General features: G+C 31.8%; 2 protein-coding genes across 3 annotated transcripts; both read right to left on the minus strand.

The window, feature by feature from the left end:
- Positions 1-2,311: 2,311 nt before the first annotated feature.
- Positions 2,312-4,147, minus strand: LOC144566494 (peroxidase 2-like). The gene is made up of 2 exons (XM_078316530.1): positions 3,792-4,147; positions 2,312-3,268 (listed from the first exon to the last, which is right to left on the minus strand). Exons 1-2 carry the CDS (start codon positions 4,038-4,040, stop codon positions 2,507-2,509), a joined length of 1,011 nt encoding a protein of 336 aa, XP_078172656.1. The 5' UTR covers positions 4,041-4,147; the 3' UTR covers positions 2,312-2,506.
- A 15,453-nt stretch (positions 4,148-19,600) lies between these two features.
- Positions 19,601-24,837, minus strand: LOC144558996 (WAT1-related protein At1g25270-like). Of its 2 annotated transcripts, XM_078307887.1 has the most exons (7): positions 24,524-24,833; positions 23,613-23,675; positions 21,811-21,927; positions 21,428-21,674; positions 21,045-21,203; positions 20,332-20,483; positions 19,601-20,140 (listed from the first exon to the last, which is right to left on the minus strand). In XM_078307887.1, the coding sequence occupies exons 1-7, from the start codon at positions 24,757-24,759 to the stop codon at positions 19,912-19,914; spliced, it is 1,203 nt and encodes a 400-aa protein (XP_078164013.1). In that variant the 5' UTR covers positions 24,760-24,833; the 3' UTR covers positions 19,601-19,911. The 2 variants fall into 2 exon arrangements, with proteins under 2 accessions (XP_078164013.1, XP_078164022.1); XM_078307896.1 differs by lacking the exon at positions 21,045-21,203 and having other exon boundaries at positions 24,524-24,837.
- Positions 24,838-25,152: the final 315 nt, after the last annotated feature.

The raw sequence follows: 25,152 nt of genomic DNA on the forward strand, positions 1-25,152 counted from the left end.
GCTAAAAATTAAAATACAAAAATTGTGGCTAGTAAGAATTGAACTTAAGCTATTCCCAACACTACATAAGGTCATACCACTAGACTAAAGTTAACATGTGGTCATTTATGTGGGGGGGGAGGTGGACTATATAAAATGTTCCAAAAAAAATAAAATTTAATTAAATCTTAGTATATATAACAAATATTTAAAAATCATATGATTGGCTTAAGATCCGCCCCTGATTTGATATAATCATCACCCTTTTCTAGTCCCCCAAGTAGTCCCTGCGTCAACTTTCCTCTAATGAAGTAGTGGGGGACCCTGTATCCCCACATCAACATTCCTCTAACAAAAATAGTTTAACTCATAGGTATAAATACTTCAGTGCATATGTTTGAATACTTGAAAAATAAGGTATTAATACTCGAAAACTAAGGTATTAATACTCGAAAAATAAGAAATTAATACTTTCATGTGTAACTTGATATGATCAAACACCTAAAGATTAAACTTTGTACAATGTATATACAATATAAATACTATAGTGCATAGGCATATATACTAGCAATACTTGACAATAATAATTTTAGATGTCATACAGCGTCAAATGTAAAAAAATATCAAGTTTTGCAGTCCCCCCAGATAGTTATGGCAATATTAATAATTTTACGAACGTGTATGGTCCCCCTATGTAATGAGTGGCGGCCATTTTTTTTAATACCCTTAAAAAAAAGAAAATTTTAAAAATGCCCTCCGATTTAATTTTTTTTTATAAATGCCCCGACCGCTTGGCCCATGGGCGGCCCAAAACACAAGAGGACCGTCTGGCCCACGGGCGGGTCACAGCACTAGCGGACCGCCCGTGAGACGGGCGGTCCTCTTTTTTTTTTTCTTTTTAGAGATCTTAGTATTTTGATTTAAATAATTTTGTGAAGTGATGTCGTAACTCCCCTTTCCGAAAAGTGTTCATACGCGTAAATCCGACTTTCCTAGCTAAAGTTATAGCTGTTTAAAGTTTTTTTCGAAAATTAAACTTTGAAAATTCATAACTAACTGTAGAAAAATCCAAATAAGTTGAAATTTATATCAATTATATGTATTTTTGAATGCTCTACATGCTGGTGCAATCACTTTTGCAGTTTAGTTAATGTATCAATCCATACTTGCTGATTTACCAGCAAAGGTCAAATTTGATATTTTTAGTGCATTGCACTATACCAGTGGCCTTTGCCTAGTGCTTGGCTATTGAGTTTGGACTTGGTACCATACCAGAGGTCAGTCTAGGATACTTTGTGCATGGACAGAGATCTAATTTGATGTTTGAACATATTTTAGTAGTTCTAAACTACTGTTTTAGTACCATAAATAAAGAGAAGAAGATCAACAAGCTGTCAGAGCTTAGAAATTTTTGAATAAGGGTCAAGTCCTTAATTAGTGTTATATTTAGACTTGTGATATCCAACTGACAAATAAAATAAAAGTTCACCAAAAACATAAAAGAATAAAAAAAATTAAAATTATAAAAAGTTACGACATCACTTTATAAATATATCAAATGTCTTATTTTTTGGCATACAAAATTATTTAAATCAAAATACTAAGATCTCTTTAAAAAAAAAGGATCGCCCGTCCCACGAGCAGTCCGCTAGTGCTGTGACCCGCCCGTGGGCCAGGCGGTCCGCTTGTGTTTGGGCCGCCCGTGGGCCAGGCGATCGGGGCATTTATAAAAAAAATTAAATCAGAGGGTATTTTTAAAATTTTCTTTTTTTTAAGGGTATTAAAAAAAATGGCCGTTTGAGTGGTCTCCCTAGGTATTTATGGTGCGGGGATGTTTGAAAATTTTGGTTGGGGAGACAATTATTTACGTAAAAATTGTTTACCTCATAATTATAAATACTTATGTGCATAGGCTTATACCCTAAATCATTTTTTTTTACATTGCTGATTTACTTCTCTCATTTCATATTGTACCTTACTGTTTTCGTATTTTCTATATCTCTACAGCTCAACTGTTTTTATTTTTGTTAATTGTTATCATTGTTGTTACAAAATCTTTGTAACTCGTTGAATGAAATTAAATGAGGAATTACCCGCATTTTTTCTCAAAAATAAATTATTCAACCTAAAATAATAGGGCCTTCTTAAGGGGCACAACTTCATTAAGACTGCCAGGTAACAAATTTTCCAAGCGGTTGATTTGGTTATATTTTACAATTTTTCATTTTTGTTGGTAATGTCACACTGAATGAAGTATACCTGTCTTTATAATATCTTATTTCACGTGAATCATTCAATTAGTTCAAGAAAAACTAAACTCGAGCTTATAATAAAAGATGCTTTTATTCTTTTTACAGTTTACATAATTATGCAAATTAAGATTGGAAGAATAGGAAATTAAAAAAAAGGAAACACACAGTAACAATTAATACAATAGAAATTAATGGAATAGCCGGTACATAATAAAAGCATAAAAGGCAGAAAATAAAAGCAATCGAATTTCAAACCAGATAACTGCAAAACAATCTCAATTGACGAAACGACATGTGGGCCCCCTGACCTCGCCTGGTGACCCTGTGAGCACCTCAATGTTCCCCATTTTCACCATGGCGTTTATGAAATCTTGGTTAAATTTCTCAGGCTCCTTAGTGTAGGTCTCTACCTGGTTTCTAGTTTCAGTGCTGGTGAGCAAGGACCAATCAGAGAAGAAAAGCGCAGTTAGTGATTCAACATTTTTGTAGTACTGTATATCTAGTTTACCCGGCGTCACAAAGTCCTGTGGAACGACACCATCGGTGGTTGTATTCTGGGGATCAGGACAAAGCTTTCTCAAAGAGGCGCCAAACTTTGGGTCCATGGTGGGGTCAATGGTGGGGTAGAGGCGGCTGGTGAAGGACGAGCAATGCGATCTTCCGATGGAGTGGGACCCAGAAAGAGCGACCATTTCGGCAGTGGAGAGCCCCTTCCTTGCAAAGCTGGCCACAAGTTCAGTGAGATTGAAAAAGGGTGGGGGGAGATTTAGCAATGCCTCGGTACTGTTGGTAACCCTACCATCGAGCCTACCTGTCGGGATTTCGTAGGAGATATTGCCTAGGAGGTATGTCGCATCACGGGCAGCCAATGCTATGATGTCAGCACATGAAACGGTTCCTTTGCACTCCTTTTCTAGCTCAGCCTTGGCTGCGTCGATCACTTCAAAGCCTCGGAGGCTCGGGAAGTTTGGAATGGCTTGCTTTTCTGTTTGATTGTTCTCTGGAGTTGGGTCCAGGAGGACTGAAGCATCACAGCCCTAGTGAGTGCAAAAGAATATGTAGTTATGTCAATATGTCATTCGCTTTCTTTAATTTCAATTAAATAATGGTCTTATATATAACAATGATGCATCTTCCAAATTACCCATAGGTCATGGTCAGTTTTGTGTTTGAACTTAGATTGTTAAATTATTTTTAATCATGCACAGCACTTGCATTGGGAGGTTCTGTCGGATGCATGTGGAGGCCATATCGATCAAAAATGTATATAGTACACTAAATCTGACTATTTACAAGAACAAATTAATTAACAGTTCAGCACTTGGTAGCATCCCTACATATATATGAAAAAAAGACCTTATATACAATAATAAATATCAACTTCTTGCAACAATACTCATGTGTGTCGTATATGAAAAGGAAATAATATGGCGAACTGGTTCTACATATTGACGACCACTTTCCATATGGCGATTTCAGTATTTCACAATAAAATGAAATAATATGTTGGAACAAATTAAAAAGTACTGGGAATAAATAATTTAAAAGCAATAATGTTACCCTGACAAAACAGTCATGAAAGAACAAGCGGATGAGACCAGCGCCTAAACCGGGATTGTTTTTAACATGATAACTGACGGTACTCTTCACAATTGACTCCGCCTTTGCACATTTGTCTTTGTAATAGCCGATCTTAAGATCACTGGTAGTGGTACTACCACATCCAGATGCTTCTGATACCGGAAGCAGGAGCTGGAATGCTGTAGCAAATATAAGGCATGTGATCAAAATGGAAGTCTTGCTTTCCATCTTAATGGCAAAGTATATATTACAGGATAGTTGAAAGAGAAAGAATTAAGGAGAGCTGATGAGGAAGAATTGAAGGGATGTGTTGAGTATTTATAGACAATGTGTCGTGGAAACATTCATGATGAGTGTGTGTGTGTGTATTACTTTAATGGTTTTAAGTTCTAACCACTTTTGAGTCTACTTTCAAGTTCTTTCGAGACAATGATGTAGTTATCAGCATCTTGCAAGTTACCATAATATTAATTTTACTGTTCGTAAAATATTCTCTGAGACCGACCGGTGTTGCAGAATAATTCAAAACTAACTATAGGAAAAAAAAATTAACCGATAGCAAAGGAGTGGCCCATCAAAGTCATCAGTTGGCTTCACCCGAACTGTCAGTAAAATGTTCTAAATAATAGTGTTGTTCCTAATTATAAATCCCATTAGTATCTTATAATGCAGTCAAAAGGGCGAGCGCCTATTAACTGATAGAGCAAATGCAGCTCGATCTCAGATCTTTTTTTTTTAGTTAGAACCAGGAGTCGATGCACGTTTATTTGTATAAAATTATTTATTTAATATTTTTTAACATTGATGCGTGCACAAGTAATAAAAAAAATTTAACATTAATTAATTACTTTGTAGGAAATAAACAAGGCTCAGAAATCTCTCGCCATAGGATGTCCACTGGATGTGAATCTAAAACCTCTTATATATATGCCGAAATTTTTAAATATACCATCATCCCAAAAAAGATAAACCCAAACACCCCGGTTTTGAAAATTTTCGAATTTTGACATGACCGCATCCCCTAGATGCGGTCACTTTTCTGCGGGCCGCATCTAGGGGCAGCGGCCCATTTTTTTTTTTTCTCATGTGATTTTGAACTGAAAACAGGGTGGCCGCTCCCTCGGGATGGGGCCGTGTCAAAATTCGAAATTTTTCAAAAAAATAGTGTTTGGGTTTATCTTTTTTTGAACCATGGTATATTTAAAAATTTCGGATATATATGTAAATGTAATAGCTTACAGCTTGAAGTACAAGTTATATTATTTGAGCCATGTTTATGAGTTTTGGCTCCTCTGGTTCCTCTGGTTCCGCTGGCTCCTCTGGCTAATTAAAAAAGAGTTTAAAATAACACATTCATATGAATATGATAAAAGATTAGAAAGAAAGAAGAAATTATTTTTTTTTAATAGAAAGACTTTTGGAAACAAAAGATCTAAATTTTATTTTATTTCATAACATGACATAGCAGTTGGCGCGTCATTAATTGAATATATGCCCTAATTAAAAGAATCAAATGTGTATGCCAATTCATCAGTGTTCAATGATTAAATAAATGAAACATCAAATTAATCAAAAATGTCAACAATTAGCTTTCTTGTACATTAAGATAAATTCATACTAAAATGACTTAAAATATATAACCGTTCATTGCATGTTCTGGTTTAATATATCAAAGGAAAAAAAAAATTACATCAAAATTAATTACAATGAATTGTTAAATATTCAGCACTTTTATCTGGTTTATAATGATTTTCAAACTTTAATTATATTTTCGTTGAATGTGTAATTATTATTTTGATTATACGTGTGTGGCACTATAGCAATGTCGATAGTGTAATTTATTATTTTCAGGAATTATTAATTAGTTGTTACAATGTCGCATACACCTTGGAGAGTAGACCCAGTTATATCCCGGTTATGACATTTTTTGTTTACAAATAATAAAGAATTATTAAAGTTGGTAAATACCTTAATTGGTGGGACAAGATCATTCAAATTAATAAACTATCCTGAAAATATTCTTTCATTATATATTGGTTTAAGCCTTTAAGGCACGTTCGACTTCCTTATAATGCGCAGTGGCCAGTGGATGAATGAACCGGTCATTGCAAGGTTTTTGGTGAACATAACTCTGCTTCAATACGTGTAGAATACTACTTATTTAGTATGAAACAATATTTGTAGTGGACAAAAAACATATTGTGTTAAGAGTGTGTCTCAGAAGAGGATACACAAGGAAAAGAAAGATGAGAGAAAGATGATCATATACGATTGATTCTTTGTTTACTTTATTGGAGCGAGATCAAACAATTATATCTTATTTAAGTGTAAAATTAAACTCTTACACTCGGAGAAGGAGAAACAATTCTCTATTTTAATCATAAAAAACATTATATGCTAAAGCCGATCCAAAACTTAAATCTGAGATGCGGACATAATATCTAATTCCATAACGTTTGATATAAAATATCTAATCTCTTGAAAGAGCAACATTTGTTTCCGTGATAATAAGACAAGACTTTAATGGCAAGAAGTCACTTCTCACTGGTTTATTGTCGTTGGGTCGTGGAAATAGGTCTTCCAAGATGGTAATTAGATTTGACCTTGAAATATCATTTTCAATTTCTTAATGGATCTCTGCTCTCTATTTTTTTTTTATAGTTAAAAAAGAAGAGAAGACACAGATATGTATTTTTGTCTAAAGAATAAATGTTCAAATTATGTGCTTGTGGATGTCTAGTGTTTTGGTGACCAGTCCACTTAATTAAATAAGGAAACATTTTTAATTACATGCCTGCGACCTGCCAAAACCTTTTAGCATCCCGCAGAAAGTCCCATGCACATTTTGAGAACCAAGTGTCCTGAATTAACACATTTCCTGCGGCTTGCGAAGACAATTTCAACGGCCTGCATAATTCTCAGTTAATTGTTTGGATTATGCTGTAACTTCCAATTATATTTTGCGGCCTGCCATGACAATTCATGCAGCCACAAAAAATCAATTGGAAGGCAATTCTCCTAAATTGCAAGTCACATAATTAGTCATCAATAATTTGGACTTTACATGTATTGGTCTACACATTTATGGACTGCACTCTAACAAATACATAAATTGTCAAATATTCTTATTCTATATTAGATCACTTTAATTAGACAATCATACATTATAGTATACAATTTATAATTATATCACATATATATGCTTAATTATCCAACATACTCAGAACACTAAATTTTGAGAAAAGAAGAGAGTAGAGAAAATGTAAATTTTATATATTCATTATTCAAATTTTGTGACCCTCGCATCAAAATGTAAAAGAGATAAAACTTTTTACACTGCCTCTCTCCTTTCCAATATTGTGGTTGTGGGGGGCAATCAGTTAATCCTCTATCCTTCTGCTTTTACTAAATAAACCTTGTTCTCATTTAAGAGTTCCGAACCGATATATATAATGATTTGTAAACCATGAATTATTGTTTTTTACTCAATATTTTTTCAATAGTTTTTAAACCGAAAATATTGAACAACAATATTTTATGTAGAATAAGAAAAGCTTATTTTTGTTCGATTAATAAAAACATGTTTTGTTACATTTGACTACCGAAAGAGTTGGGTTCCATACGATATTTTTGGCCCATTTCATAAATTAAAACATACATGATAATTAGTGTTAAGCATTAAAGTCCATAGATCCTTAATATAGCATGTGCAAAATCTGTTAAATTAATGCTTAATAGGTAATTATGATATTTACACTATTAGTCTTTTTATGAACAAAATATTACCTATATATTTTATAAAATATAGATAATTTTATTTTTCATCAGTTATATTCTTTAAATTAAAGTTGCTTCTTTCTCATATATTATTATATTATATTATTTATTTCCTTAAGTTATGTTTATAAAAATTTTTGTTTAAAAGTTGCTTCTCTCTTATACAAAGTTATATGGTTTCTTTCTTTTAATTTATTTTTTAAGAAAATTCTATATTATTCCATATTCATATTTGTTTCATAATATTTTTTTAAGATTTTTTAAATAAATTATAATATTGAAATATTTTTATTATATTGATGAAAGTCTATGAACATTATATATTGAATTATATTGAGTTATTGACAATTAACATTTTAGCTTTATTTTTGCAAAATTTATTAAGATAATGATATGGTTACTAGTAGATATTAGAAATTAATGAATTGATTATTGGAAAACATATTAAATGCGAATAATTATATCATAAATAATTGGGGAGCTGATAATAGTACCCGCACTGTACCCGCAGGGGGGGCCACCAAAAATTAAATGTGAAAATAATAACTTCTTGTGGGAATAGCAAAAACTGCAGAATTAGAATTTTTTTCCTAAAGTATTAATACCTATGAACGAAAGTATTTATACCTTTGATGTAAACAATTATTTATTGCGTGGATTCTTAAAGTGCGAAGATAATAATACCCACGCTACAGTACCCGCACTGTACCCGCGCTACAGTATCCGGGGACTACTGAAAATTAAATGAATAAATATAACTTCCTACAGGGACCACAAAAACTTCACAATTTGAATTTTTTTTCTAAAATATTAATATATATGCAATTTTCTCTTTCAAATGAGATCCATGATGACGCACTTCAGGCTCGTCGTCACGCAAGTGTTTATACCTCACCGTACAAGTATATATACCTACACTTGCAAATATTTTTTACATACGACACTAAAAGTATTAATATCTAAGTAAAGAAAGTATTTATACTTATACACTAAAGTATTTATACCTATGAGGTCAACTATGTTTGTTAGAGGAAGGTTGACGCGGGAATTATTGGAAAACTCGAAAAGAAATTATCATAACAAGTTACGCATCAAAGTATTAATATCTTATTTTTTTAAGTACTAATATCTTATTTTCTAAGTATTTATATCAACGAAGATATAAATATCTAAGTATTTTTTACATATGACACTGAAAGTATTTATATCTATACACTGAAGTATTTATTTTTATGAGGTCAATTATTTTTGTTAGACAAAGATTGACGTGGATTAGTGCATGAACTTTGAAAGGGGACCATATAATTAGTGGGGACCATAGAGAAAGGGTGTTGCTGAGATTTTAGAATAATAATTAGTTGAGACTATATAATATTTTTTTAAATAATAATTAATGGACACAATATAATTAGTGGGGACTATAATACATTATTTCTCTAAGTGCGGATACTGTAGTACGAGTACCGTAACGCGGGTACTAAAATAATTATTCAAATAACCGTGATAGTCGACCTACTATAACAAAAAAGGTAAAAATAATAGTACCCCTAGACCCCAATGTTAGTTTGTAATAATCTAGAAGTCAATAATACGATAATTTATCATAAAGCTTTGTTCATGAATTGGATGATTAATATCATTTTGTTGCCTTGAGTATTATTGAATTTATGGATCATTTCGAGTTCATGACTGAAATTGTGAAACTCCATAATATAGATGATATATACTCTTAATCTTAAAAGGTCACTAACCAAGGTAATTAGCAGGAACACTAATTACCGCTATAAGGTTAGTATGTGGATTAAAAGATGGTTAAGTTTTACAAACCATTTGACACGAGATGTCATTTTAATCACATAGATACATGTTCTAGGAACATGGTATTTGACAGACCCCGAATGAGACATTAAATAAAATTGTGTTCGTGTCATTAATGTTTATCATTCAGTGTCACGTTCTAAAGTATGAGGTATTTATCGTTCCCACTAAGAAATATATATGTGTGAGTGTTATCTAACACTGTCCGTAAAAAGCAGTCATAACGGTAGCATTTCGATATATATAGCTTAGCTGAGGAAGTGATAGTCTGCCAAGAATACTACTTGTCCCTCGTATCTCTATACGAGTTATAGCATCACTGGGCCCCTTGATAGAGTAAGATTATCAGCGCGCGGTATAATTACAAGAGTAATTATATTTGATAATCTGCTCAAGATCAAGAAAAGATTCAGTTAGCAAGGATGACACACATCTACCTTGAAACTGATCTGATAGCTATGAGACAGAAGAACAGACACAAGTAAATTGTTTACTGGATCGTGATATTGTACAGTACAGCATCATCTGTGTAATTGGATGGTCGTGATGTGTTGCCAGACGCCACCCATGATTATAGAAGTTAAAACAGTTTTAACTCTATTTACCAACATAACACAGATCCTATTGGGTCACACCATATAGGAGTTAATCGGAGAATCTTATTTTTGATTGATTATAAATTGGTTATGATCAATGATAAGATGGTTATAATTAATTATACGTGTTATAATTAAATTATAAATGTTATGTAAAAATAACAAGCAAAAACATTGGTTAATTTATAAGCGTGTATGACACGTTGTATAAAAGTTAACCGGTTAATTTATAAATGTGCAGGACACATTGTATAAATTGCCGAAACAACAACCGCAAGAAAAATATATATAATTATTCAGAATAATTATACGAATATTATTTGTGTTCGGGCCGAGGGCATTCGAGTCTTTTCAGATTCGTCCTTATCCGCATGACATGTCATCGATCCTATCCAGATGACATGTCATCGATACCGAAACAAATAACCGAAAGAAAAATATATATATAATTGTTCAGAATAATTATACGAATATTATTTGTGTTCGGGCCGAGGGCATTCGAGTCTTTTCAGATTCGTCCTTATCCGCATGACATGTCATCGATCCTATCCAGATGACACGTCATCGATACCGAAACAAATAACCGAAAGAAAAATATATATATAATTGTTCAGAATAATTATACGAATATTATTTGTGTTCGGGCCGAGGGCATTCGGGTCTTTTCAGATTCGAGCTTATCCGCATGACACGTCATTGATCCTATCCAGATGACATGTCATCAATCCTATCCACAAGGGCAAAATGGTCATTTCACACCTATGCCACCTTGCATGTGTAGAAGCATGGAGAAGGATGTGGAAGGGTGTGGAAGGGGTATTTTGGTCATTTCACATATAAAAGGATGAGGTGTCAATGGCATATCTTGTAAATAGGCCGAACTTGGAGGGCATTTTGGTCTTTTGCAACCGAATCTAAACACTATAAATAGGGGTGGAGGGGTAGAGAGAGAAAGATATATTCACATATATACATATGCACATTCACATGTATCTTTTCGTGCAGAAACGAATCGGTATTTTCTCTCTTTCCCGGTTTCTCTCCCAAATAGTGTTTCGGTTGAGAAAAGAAAGTTATACGTAGTTGACGTATAATCTTGCGGGTTGTTGTGGAGAATATTTACGGGATTGATGAATAGTGTTTTATCGAATTTCGCGGTATGTCAGTTTTGCATATTGATGAAACTGAGCAACCGAAAATTCGTGATTACGGGTTTTCGTCTTATTCCTGTGAATAGTGTTTTTGCATAATTCCGCGGTTTACGGTATTTCTGGCAGAAGAAATAAACCGCTCTCCGGTTAGTCCTGGTGGATTACTGATAGAGGTATCACACGTGTGATACTCCGAGTCGACTCCTTCCCTGGTGAGGCTCTACTCGCTCGGTCTGCATTCCAACTGTGATTTGGAAACAAGGTATAAATATGTTATATTAATCTATTTAATTTGTAAGTAGATTAAAGTTTTAGAAATCAATCATGGAGTAGATCTGTAAAAAGGATTAAAAGGGTCCTTGCAATGAAAGACTTCAGAAGGAACTCTGCTTTGGTCTTTCCGGCATATCCCTTTTAATTCACGGCTTGAGTTAGAAGTAAAAAATTTTGTTTTACGTTCTTTCCGCAGCTTAAGCCTAAAAGGGTTTTGGTTACCGCAAAACCCCAAAAGTGGTATCCGAAAACCCAGCACCCAAACACTACCATAAAAATATATATATTGATAAAAATACTCCATGAACTTTCTCAATATTTATCCTTGTATTCCTAGCCTAATATGTACATTGTACAGCTAGCAATTAAGTAATTAGTAATTCATGTTTGGGCCTCCCTGACAAGTGGCAATAGTTATCTGTACTTTAGAAGTAGGGGTGTCAACGAGTACGATACGGGTCGGATGGAGACATTTTCATACCCGTACCCGTTATGATAACGAAAAAAAATATTTACCCTTACCCGTATTTTCGAATACGGTACAGATCGGGTAAACGGATAAAAAAGCGCCATTAACATTTCAATTTGTGTTTTCGATAAAATAATTTTTTAAATAAGAAAAAATAATAATGAATACAACTAATTTGTATTATGAAAATTTAATAAAATACAAAAACTTTATTGTATCATGTATCATCTTCATACAAATATATATGTATATATGTAATTTTATTTTTTTTAAATTATCTTATACTAAAACGGGTAAGATAACGAAAAAAAATCATTACCCTTATCCGTACCCAATTAGCTAACGGAATAAAAATCTTACTCTTACCCATGTTTTCGGATACGATACGGATCGGATAAACGGGTAAAAGGGTGCCATTGAGACCCCTATTTAGAAGATTTAATTCACAGCTAGCTATAGTCTCGTTCATTCCACAGAATTTTTTTTTGTAAACCATAAATAATTAAATGAATTTTACGGAACCAATACGATGGTTTTTTTTTAGAAAAAACCATAAGGACCGTGGAGTTATCACGGTCTCCAAATTCTCTTTTCTCCAGACTGTGGGGTTCCCACGGTATCAAACTTTTTTTTCCAGTTTTTCCAATCCTTCGCATGCTGCACAACTTTTTCTGCCGCAGAAGGTCGACACAATTTTTTCACAATCTCTACAGACCGTCCGCTCCCCACGGTCTCCTTTTCCCTTTTCCCCAAACCGTGAGAGCCCCACGGTCTCCTTTTTTTTTTTAGTAAAAATCTATGTATGTATATATACAAATTTGAGTAGAACTAGGATGCTCTTAAGCTTACCAAAGTTTTGGTGAGCTTAACTCTAAAACTCATCAAATCAATTTCAAATGACGAATCCGAACCGTTGAAACCCATCTACCTTACGTGTGATGCATTTGCATGTGAAATTTTTAAACATTCGAATTAATTTAGTATAAAGTCAAGCGGTCAAAAACGTTCAAAAAATGAATGCACTAAAATTAATTTATTAACCTTCTAATTTTGACCGCTTGACTTTATACTAAATTAATTCGAATGTTTAAAAATTTCACATGCAAATGCATCACACGTAAGGTAGGCGGGTTTGAACGGTTCGGATTTGTCATTTGAAATCAATTTGATGAGTTTTAGAGTTAAGCTCACCAAAACTTTGGTGAGCTTAAGAGCACCCTAGTTCTACTCTACAAATTTTGAATAAAAAAATAAATTGAATATTGATATATAACTTAGAGTATAACTAGTGTGTTCTTAAGTTAATAAAATATTTTTGTGAACTCAATTCTAAAATTTATCAGATTAATTTTAAATGACAAATTTGAAATGTTGAAACACATCTATTTTATAAGTGATGCGTCTACATACAAAAAAATTTATCTTTTAAATTAATTTAGTATAAAGTCATTGGTCAAAATTAGAAACTTTATAAATTAATTTTAATGCATTCATTTTTTGAATGTTTCTTTACCACTTGACTCTATACAAAATTATTCAAAAATTTAAAAACTTTGTATTTAGATACATTATTCATAAGATAGATGGATTTCAACAGTTCAAATTCGTCATTTGAAGTCATTATGATATATTTTATAATTGAGTTCACAAATAGACTTAATGAACTTAGAAACACCCTATTAGTTCTACTCTAAGTTATATATCAATATTAAGATTATTTTTTATTCAAAATTTGTATATATACATACATAGATTTTTACTAAAAGAAAAAAAAAAGGGACCGTGGGGCTCTCACGGTCTGGGGAAAAGGGAAAAGGAGACCGTGGGGAGCGGACGGTCTGGAAGGATTGTGAAAAAATTGTGTCGATCTTCTGCGGCAGAAAAAATTGTGCAGCATGCAAAAGATTGGGAAAATTGGAAAAAAAAAAAAAAACTTTGAGACCGTGGGAATTCCACGGTCCTTATGGTTTTTTTTAAAAAAAAAATCATCGTATTGGTTCCGTAAAATTTATTTAATTATTTATGGTTTACAAAAAAAATTCCATTCCACGCATATTTAATTATTTATGGTTTACAAAAAAAATTCCATTCCACGCGTATATCAGACTAATAAAACAAATTAACTTTGAGAAGCTAACAAACTTTTTGTAGATAGAGTTGACCCTAAATTAATTAAGTGTACGTTCTTGTCTTCATTTAGGGATCGATGGCATGCCAATCAGAGCCCGAGATATACATGTTTGTCCGATCCTGGATGAACCAATTGATTATAAATATCCCTGATAAACAACTAGTAAATTAGCTACCCAACAAACCTACATTATTATTATATATATATTGTTTGGTCCCAACCGACGCACAATTGACAAATTGAAGAATTAAGTATGGAATTGGATTCTGTCCAAATAACTTTGAACAAATTTATCTAAAATCGGATTCAAACTAGCTATCTGAATTTTGTTAAATCTGTGCGAACGATTTGAACCTAATTAATTTAAACGGTTCTGCTAATTTAAACAGTCCATATATGCGAATTTTAATGCAAAGTGGACGCTTAATTTAAATCTTGCTTAGGTTATGATGCTTTCTTTAAAAAAAATAGAACAAAATCTTATCTATTAAGTAAGATCATCTACATTAATCTTTAATTTATTTAGAAAAAATAACACTTTCCGTATATATAGGAGATCGTAAGTTTAAAACTCAAATAAAAAATTAATTTCAATAAAAAAGAAAAGAATGTTAATTATTATAAAAGTTGATAGTTAGAAGGAATATCGAACTTCGACTTTTTCTAAAAAAAAAAATTCAGAATAAACATTGCACTATTAAATTATTTTAATAATTTCCTTTTGTACCTTATTGTCCTTTTTTTTAAAAGCTAAACAGAAGCTGCCAAGGGGCACCTTATTGTCACATGGATATACTTAATAGCTAGCCAAGATTAATTAGACCCGGTATAAATTTGCATAAGCTCAATAATTTAACACTTAAATAAACTTGTTGCCACGATCGTTTGTGTGCAAAAGACGTGCATTTAATCCTCTTGGCATATGCATATATATATATATATATATATATATAGAGAGAGAGAGAGAGAGAGAGAGGAGGGATCAAGTTACAACAATTTTTTAGTTACAACAAATTACCACAACTATTTTCTACATTTTCAAAGTTCAAATCGTCGATCCAAATCATAAAATGTGATCTCTACAATAAAATGTGTTTGGAGACCAAATTTTACATTTTTTGAAATTTTGTTACTATTTATTAAGATGGGTACAAAATTCAATGATCTGAATTTGACTAGTTTTTGTACCCATCTTAATAAAAAGTAAACAAATTCCAAATAATTAATATTATTTCGGTTTCAAAGCACATTTTATTGTATAGATCACATCTAACGGTTTAGATCGACGATTTGGAATTTGAAAATGTAAAAAATGGTTGTAGTAATTTGTTGTAACTCAAAAATTGTTGTAACTTGATCCATCTTTATATATACATATAGAGATGGGCTATGGTGCATTGCAATGCATAGGCACCCTTGTGCATTGGACCATAAATCACGGATTCAAAGTCTAAATGACCGATCCAAACCGTTCATCTTGTTCTTCATATTAATATGTGCTTGGGGACCAAATTTTACATTATTTTGGAATTTGTTTTACTATTTATTAAGCCACTTTGAAAATCGCTGATCCGGTGGTCCAGAAATTTTTACTGTTTTTACTGTTCATCCATATTTTCAGATTTTCAAAGTGTAGAGATCACATCTAACAGTTTGGATCGACGATTTGGACTTTGAAAATGTAAAAAATGCTTGTTGTAACTCAAAAATTGTTGTAACTTGATCCCTCCTCATATATATAATAGATGTATCGTATCTTAGATTTTTTTAAATTGCCACCGTATCCGATATGATACTCGTATCCATATCCATGCAACATAGCTTTGCATTGATAACACATACAGAATTTGTAAAAAATACGTTAATATGGACTATTAATTTCTTGACATTATTTTTTCGTACACTTGGTACCATCAATATAAAATTGAAATGCGTTAATTGAGATAAAAGATTTATTATTCATATTTATTGTTTGAATTATTAATTTTCAATATTTCAAAATATTGTGATAATTTGTGATAATAGAAAATTTATATTTAATTTTCATTTTTTTTAAAGAAATTAGTGACATACTTATGGTATGAAGTATATATATCTACGAAAAGACCTAGCTATTCTTGAAGACACACCTTATTAGTGGCAGAAAAAATAAAAAAAGTCTTATATATATTTGCAGTTGAAAGAGAACAAGCTCAATTTTTCTTAAACTTGAAAATATTTTTATTTGGTATGTGCATGTTACTAGTGGTTCAACGTAATTGATTAAGAAATGCATTTTGTTTGTCATTTGGTTAGAGTTACTAGTTGTTAAATTTTATTATAACAAAATGTTAAAAAAGATACAAGATAATGGAGGAAATTGATTCATATCATATTAATATAAGCAACACAAGTAATGAATGCTCGTCAGAGATTACATTCGTTTATATGCACTATAATCTTTAAGGACGCTCAATATCCTTTCGAAGCCGCATCATCTTCCTTCCAACCTCCATATTTGTTGAGGCAAAATGAGGAAAAATTCAATCAAGAGTGCACTTGTTTTATTTACACCTTTAATTGTTCCCTTAAATTATTTTGATTTTTAAAGCTTATTTAAAGAATCAATAAATTTATTGTTTAAAAAACAACTGTTGTAACGATACATTATTCTGTGTTGACAAAATTTGATGATTGTGTTGACAAAGTTTGATGATTATTTTGAATCCTTAGGCCCTACCTAATATATATCTAACTAACAATATGTTTGTTGAATTTTTCTTGTATCGATTTGAATGAACTTGGTGAGGTTTGAACTTGTCTTCATATATATCTTATTATTTGACTCGTGTAGTTTGTATTATTGTATTTTTTTTTTTTTTTTAAGTAACGCAAGAGGAAGGGATCAAATTGTGGGCATTGAATGGTTAGAATTGGGAATTGGTCTTAAGATCTTATATTCTCATACTATATCTTCCTACTTTTTATTTGGTTCTCTTTTAAGCTCATAAATGAATTTTCATGGAAATTTTATAAAATAAGCTAAATGAAACAAATTATTCTCTAGCATAACACAATATGAAGTTTTTTATGTAGGATTATCCGTTAAGTCCAATATCATTATATGTGTTCTGAATTTTTAATGAGGAGGGTTCAAATTGTCTCGATTGGACCTTTATTTTTTAAACATTTTTTTAGGTCAGTGAGCATAGTTCAACCAATAATTTCATTAATAATAAAAAAAAGTTATTTACAAGAACTTTTAGACGTTAATAACTTAAAAATTAAAACTCAATATTAATATAAAGACGTTAGTCATTAGATTTGATCTAAATCATTTTCTCAATACATATATACAAATTAATTACGATATTTTGATTTTGTTCTTATTAGTATCAAGAGCTTGAAAAATACATTGATATGTATAAATTTTAGACATCGATTTCAACTTATTAATTCATATAAAAACAAAATAGAAAATAATAATTTTTATGGGTATGTAGAAAAAATAATATATATCACATCTAACAGCTTTATATATTTTGACATATAAATTTAAAAAATATATATTATTTAAAAATAAAAAATAGAGGTAGAATAGAAACATTTAAACCCTCCTTATTAATTTTTAATTTAGCGAGCCATATAACCATCTCCCATTTTTTGTGAACTCGCATTTTAAAACATAATCCAACTTAGTTAAGAGTATGTTCATCTTGGCCCAATAATTCCTTAACATAATTTAGTTTGCTTCAAAATATGGGCCTATGATGGATCTAATTGTTCTATTCTAAAAAAAAAAACCGAGATTTACCCATATAATAAGTCGCCTAACAGGTTCGCATGGCAATTTTCTCGAAAAGCCACGATTTTTGTTGTAATGCCTGTGTCTTGAGTTTGGATCATATAAGTTACCTAATTTGTCACGTTAGATACGAACTGTTTAATTTAAATTATTTTAAAGTAAACTAAAAAAATATTCAAAATTTTTTTTACTCGATTATGACTTATTCTTGGTGCCTCCTAACATTATGTCTAGCTATAAGGAGCACAATGAAATCTGCACCTGAAACATTGATTTCATTATTAGCTTCTTGAAAACAGTAACCAGCACTGGTCGTCGACGGTCAAATTCTTCACCTGTTAACTGTACAGACAAATAGACAATTGCTAGAGTCAGCTTCTATTATTAACTAAAAACTGAAAGGCTTCCTTTCCATATACAAGGCCCAGATACAGCCCAAATTGACGGGCTTAATAGGACCTCCATAAATATAAGAAAAATGGTTTCCTTTCCATATACCAGGCCCAGAAACAGCCCAAATTGTGTCGGACTTAATAGGAGTATAGGACCTCCTTAAATTGGATGAAATTCTAGTGTATGAATTTCAATCATTTTCATAACAAAATAATGTATAATTAGAAGATAAACTATTGTACATAAGTGCAAAAATGACTAAAATTGGATTACTCCCTCTTAGTCCCAATGCAGAGTGTGGGATATCCACCATGTTTGATTGTGAAGTAATAGGTAAAGTAAATATATTACTCTATTTATGTTGTCAAATGAAGATTGAAGAGTAAAGTGGAAAAGTAAGATGAAGTAAGAGGTTAATTAATTTGGAGTAAGATATTTTATCTCTTTCAGATGGATTAATTTATTTCACACTTACTCAGTCTGTAGGATTTACTCCTATAAACAAAAGTTTATTTTTTCAACATCTTACTCCTTGAAACAGATTAATTTAAGCTATAACATAAACTACCAAACGAGATATAAAATGTAAAGAGTAAGATAATATAAGCAATTTACTCACATTGATCGTGTTTGGTTGTGAAGTAAAGTAAATAAAGATTAAACTGCTTACTCCATCTTACTCAAATTTTATATCTTATTTGGTAACTTAAGTCGTAATTCATATGGAGTAAATTGTTGGGAAATGAATCCATGTCTATGACAATGGGCCTCACATATAAAGTAAGCATGGAGTAAGTTAATCCACTTAGAGAGGAGTAATTCACTCTGGATTAACTCACCTCTTACTCCTATTTTACTCCTCATTTGACTCCTTAACTGTGGAGTAAGAGATTTACTCCACCTCCTACTCCACAACCAAATATGATCATTAGCTTTACTCCACAACTACCAAACATGAATCTACAGCGTAATGAAAAGATTCAAAACCAAGGTACTTAGTACCAGGATGAATTGATCTTGTACCTCCTAATTTCTTATTTTAAAGTACTAATTAAAAGATGCTTTCGTCTCCAGGTTGGTGGAAAAATAGCTTTTTTATTTATTTTAGGAAGTAGGCCATAGCCTATTATAAAAAAAAAAATTATCAAACCGAAAATATACAAAACTTCAACAAGCTCAGAAAAACATTTTACAAGAAAACGGTATATACGCTAAGCTAACGTACATTTCCCCATACAAAATATCCACTCGCTCTTGCAAGTTGCAACATACGTACCTTGGTACTTCAAAATTGACCAAAATAAAAAGAATGTTAGAGATCCACTTTACAAAACAGAAAAATGAAAGGAAAAAAAATTGTAACAGTTGTGAAAGAAAATGCAAATTAAGACAAGTATGTAGCAAGAGAACTTTCGCTAGTTCACTAAATAAATCAATGTAAATTTACTTGAATGTATATGCTTACAATTCTCATCACTTACATTGATTCTGTTAACTTTATGAATAGGGACTTCGAATCGCTAATCATGAAAGAGAAGAAATAATCAAATTCCCCCGAAATCCTAATGCAAAATCTTTTTGGTGCTAATTAAATCTCTAATTTATCTACGTCGAAATCAGAAGAACATATGAACCTAGCCCCACTATCTCTCTACTCGCTGATTTATTGAGAATTCAGATATGCTACTGTCAGTACTCTAGATTTTTCTAAATTATAGGGGGGATAACTCTAAGATTAAGATTTGTTCCTCGCGGAGAATCAATAATCGCCGAGACACTATTCCGGGCGCTTTGATGGTTGGAATCAATGACAACATTTATCTGCTCGTCTCCTTCGTGCTCATTGCTTGGCATTTCTCCGACTTTAGCCGGCTCTCTCCCTTTGCCCCATAGCACCATATAGAGTCCTAGCACTATAAGCAATGTCCCCAGAACGCTGCGCATGAAAAATTCACGATTTTGAGTTAAAAAGGTAGCAATTTAGCATTTTGCACTTTATCATGATACAATAAGGTAGTGTGTCTGCGATTAATACAACATCGTAATTTTGTTCCTTGTTTTCTGTTCAAAGAGAGAAAACAATTGAGGAAGCTTAGATTTTACCCAAAAAAGGAAAAAAAAATGTACCTTCCAAGATGTAGTTTTTCATTGAGAAGAAGTGAACTAAGGATTGCAACTATTACTAGCATCAGTGGATTGAACACCGATGCAAATAATGGTCCCTTCTTCCTTATACACCATGCCATTACTGTGAACATCATACCAGAACTCAGTATTCCCTGCGATTAAGTTTAACCATGGCACATAATTACTTTAGGATTGGTAAGATCAATAATCATATGAACTCACAAAATCTAGCCCTTAATTTATAACAAAATTTGTAAATACTAAATAGTCCTAATATAGCGTGAAGAAATATGATAATGTACACTGACATATATGCGAGTGTGACTAACCTAATATTGTCCTGGTTTTCAGTTATTTTTGAAAAATTATATATATGATTTTAAGCTAGCTACAAGCTAGCACATTGGTAAAATATATGAAGGCTATATCAGTGGCAGAGGCAGAAATTTTTCATTCGGGAATCAATTTTAGCAAGTTTTCAAATTGAGACAGAAACTATATAATATAGGGCCAGGTCAACAGTGGATGTTTAGTAAATAATACGGAGCCTCGATCATGGTTGAAACTATAATATTTTCCCAAAAATATATAAAATAACACATAGAAACACTATTATTTGAGAGATATATAAGGTCAATTGACCTCAAGTTCTCTCAACTGGATCCGCCTCTGGGCTATATTGAGCTATATATACTGGGAAAAGAAAAGCTTACTGAGTAAGATACACAGAGGAGCCTAATATCCCAACCGAACCGCCACTGGGTCCAATCCCTCTGCATGATAAGTGCGAACAAGAATGACTGGATCATTGCCATGAAGCACAACATGGCCGTGCTGGAAGTATGATACGGAAACGATTTGCTTAGTTTTGCCTACCACAAAATGAAAATGTCTCTTTGTTCTTAGTCAATGAAGATTTTCATTACAACTATTCCTAGGATTTGGTACTGATCATCTAGAGTTAACTCAGTATCAAGTATCAACTTGTTGTGGCCCCTGATAAACTATTATTTGTGTGTGTGCGTGTGTACTTGAAAGATAGCATAGCATAAGGCCATAGCCCATAAGCTAGTTTTGCCTACCACAAAATAAGTACCTGAATGGTTAAAAAGATAGCATAGCACAAGCAACAACAGACTGCCAGCAATGAACCTAATGCTTGGTTTCCTTCAATTTGCTGTTGTTGCACTGTGGTGTTGTGTTCCACAAGATTAACATGTGTTTCCCATATTTCTAAAGGGATTCCTTTGTAAAATGTGAGGACCATCGCACCCCCGACTCCTAGAATTGTGCCCAAAATCTTTGCTTGGCCTGAAAGTGTGCGTACTGTAAAGGTCTCCAATCTGAAAATTTACCAAAAATAACTCGATATAAAAATTACAAAATTTACAGTTTGGACAACAATAAAAACCCCAGTGTAACAGATACTAATAGCATAATGATAAATTGAAATATTAATTTTTGAGTTTTCATGCACACCTGAATAATGCAGCAAGAATGAATGTCATTGCTGGTACAAGGTTTGTCATGGCAGCAGCAAAGGTGGCAGAAGTAAGCTTTAAGCTAACTATATATAAATTTTGTGCCAATGTACCCCTGAGATAGAAATATTTGCATAATGTAAGTTTCACATAAGACTTCTCTTAGAAAAGTTACACCTTACAAGCAAGACACCAACAACATGCCCTTTTCCTGAACAACACTTTCTTATTTGCTTCATAATCCCCTAATTAAAATCATTTTTTGCACACCATAAAATAATGATTTTTCAAAGTTTTTACCTTAGAACTTTGTTTTCATAGTTATAATTAACAATGCATTTACTCCTATATATATTGCATCCTCCATTCATTTCTTTAAAGGAGAACTACGTACTTCTAATTTCATGGCTTGTATACCTAATATTATTGTGAACTTAATTAATGAGAAAGGCGTAAAATGAACCTCAATAGTATAGCAAACTTTTATAACAAAAATGTCAAGTCACCAAATTTAAAATAAAAAAAAAAAAAGGGAATTTAATTTTGAACATGCAATAGCACTTCACACAACACCAAAACACTGAACTAAAAGCAAGGCAATAGCAAAGGAAAATTGGTTGAACTGTTTCTTTTTCCATCTGAAACGCACTATTTAATTTCTTTTTAAAAAAAAAATCTTTGGAATCTTTTTGACAGCTATATTATTGGGGAAAAAAGCTACACGTTCATCATTTTGTCATTGTGTACTCTTTTTGATAGAGATTTGTATATAGGTGTACAAGCTTGCTGTACTCAATTAATTAAGGAATTAATTTTTTTTCTTTTGGTTTCTTTTCATGATTTAGAAATTGTTTAGCCTTGACAACATTATATATCTTTATTCTTTACAGACTTGGTTCCAATTTCCTTTTCTCCTCCTTCCACGGTTCCACCTTCAATTCTGTTAGAAAAAAATTGCCCTTGTGTCCTTCAATTATCTTTTTACAGCACTATCTTATCTTTTTTTTGGAAAATCTTGACAGTCTACAGCACTATCTTATCACTTTTAGTCTTTTCTTGTCTCATTTCAATTTAATTTGTAAAAGAAGTCAAATCTTATTCCATAACTACTTAATAGTTGTGTCTCGTTGGGAAGCATATAAATTATCACATTGGGAAAACAAGTCAATTAAATGCACCAAACAGAAAGAAAACAAGTTTAATATCACTTTCTCTGTCTGTCGCCCAATTAATTCTAGACAAAAGAAAAACTTTTAGTGCTCTTTCAAATTAAGTTTTTGATCCTTTCAAGCAGGCTCCTCGTGAGCATGCAAAGCTTTAATTAATAGTCTAAACCAATTTCTTTCTCTCTCTCTTTTCATAGTTTTGCACCTACTTAATTTTCATTCTTCAAAAGAAAGCGATAAAAATTAAAATAAATTATAATAATTGTGCGAAAAATATTGTCTCAGATATTTTGTAACGTAAATCTTACTTTCGGATGAAAATCTACTTTCAATATCAGATATTCTTTCAAGGAAAAAAAAGTATGAGAGAGAAAGCACTAATTTTTTTTCAATTAAGAACTTTATTTCTGATAAAGAAAAAAAGTGTATAAATCAATCTTTCCATAGGGGGTGCTTTTGCTTAGAGCTTCTTGGACAAAAAAAAGAAAAAAAAAAAAAAGACAAAAAGCTGTTAGAGTATTTACTTATTTAGTGTAAACATTTTGACCATACATTTAATACAAATCAACTAATTTTAGTGATATTAGAAAAGCTAATTTTAGTATAGTTACTGATGAAATAATGTGACACTCACCCGAAGAGGCCGCATAGGAAAGAAAACATCACCACCTTCCATGTAATCTCTCTCCAACTATTCCTACAATTGATACATAGTCAGACATTCAATTAATTAGTAGCTCATTCATTGCACTGAATCAGAAATGCAATTTTTAATCTCAGTACAAAAGTTCTTGGGGGTTTCATCTTCAGTGAAATTGTAACTTTTAAGTGCTTGGACACACATGTAAAGTAACCGAAAAAATTGGTTTTTATTTTTTTATTTAAATTAAATCTTTTTAAAATGCGTTTAAGTAAATTTTTTAAATGTTTGAACTATTTCTTAGATTTACTACTGCGCATGCAATGCAAAATTCTTAAATCATTATTCCACAAGTTAACTTAATTGAACCTGTAACCTTTAGAGAAGACCAAAAAAAAAAAAAATTCTTTGTCAGCATGAAGATACACTTATGGTTAGAAAAGGGTAAGAGTCACTCATTATAACAGACTTGTCTTTCAAACTTAGTTTTGAAAAAATAATATATATATTTTAGAATATATAAAAAAATATTATAGTGCAATAAATTTTGCACATAAATAAATAAATAATATTTTAAAATATTATAAATTTATATAATGAAAAATTAATCAGACGATTAACCTTATAAAAAGTTCAACGAAGAAATATATATTATCTCTCTTATTAAATGTGAAGAGGGGAGAAAAGATGAATTTTTTAATTACATTTAATAAGGAGAAAGATAAAATATAATAGACGAGAGTGTTGTTGTTGTTGCACAGTTTAAAAAAAAAAAATCTTTGTAAAGTATAAGTTAGAAAACTTCACCTAAAAAAATATAGAAAAAGAGAAAAAAAAAATGTCATTAAATTAACACGAGATATTTTCTTGAAAGAAAGAAACACGAGAAATCAATGCCTAAGTACCTTTCTAAGATAAAAGCGACAGGAACCAAAAAAACAGTGGCAAAGGCATGTCTATAAGCGGTTAAAATCCTCAAATCCATCCCATCATCTATGGCCAATTTGTAGATAATATTCATCCCAGCAAACACCGTTTGTACCAGTATCATCCCTAGTACCGGTTTCAGCCCCTCCATGGACCCTCCTCCGGTACCGTTCTCTTGCTGTGCTCCACCCATGTTGGTTGATACAAACTTCATAGTGTTTGGGTGGAGTTTGTATGGGAGAGAGAGGTGTTTGTTTTGTTAAGAGATACAAGTGTGAGAGAGAGAAGGTGAGAGGTTTTATTTATAGGAGGTGACACAAACCGCCTTTGCTTTTGCATGGAAGAGAGAGAAGCATTTTGGAACGTTCCTGTGTTTTAGACAGAGACAAGTAATTCTATATATAGACCTGGCTTATTAAACTTGCGTACCACGATGCTATGATCCAATGTATTGACAGATTATGTGTGTTAGAAAATATATTAATTACAAGCAAAATTATATTTTGGAAATTTGGTATTTATTTACAGTACTTCAGAAGCAATGCACACTAGTTGCCTTTCAGAAAATAAGATGAAAGTTGCCTTTTCTAGTTGAATTTAATTAAAA

Source organism: Carex rostrata, chromosome 1 (genome assembly GCF_964058835.1).
Source record: "Carex rostrata chromosome 1, lpCarRost1.2, whole genome shotgun sequence".
NCBI classification, from domain to species: domain Eukaryota; kingdom Viridiplantae; phylum Streptophyta; class Magnoliopsida; order Poales; family Cyperaceae; genus Carex; species Carex rostrata.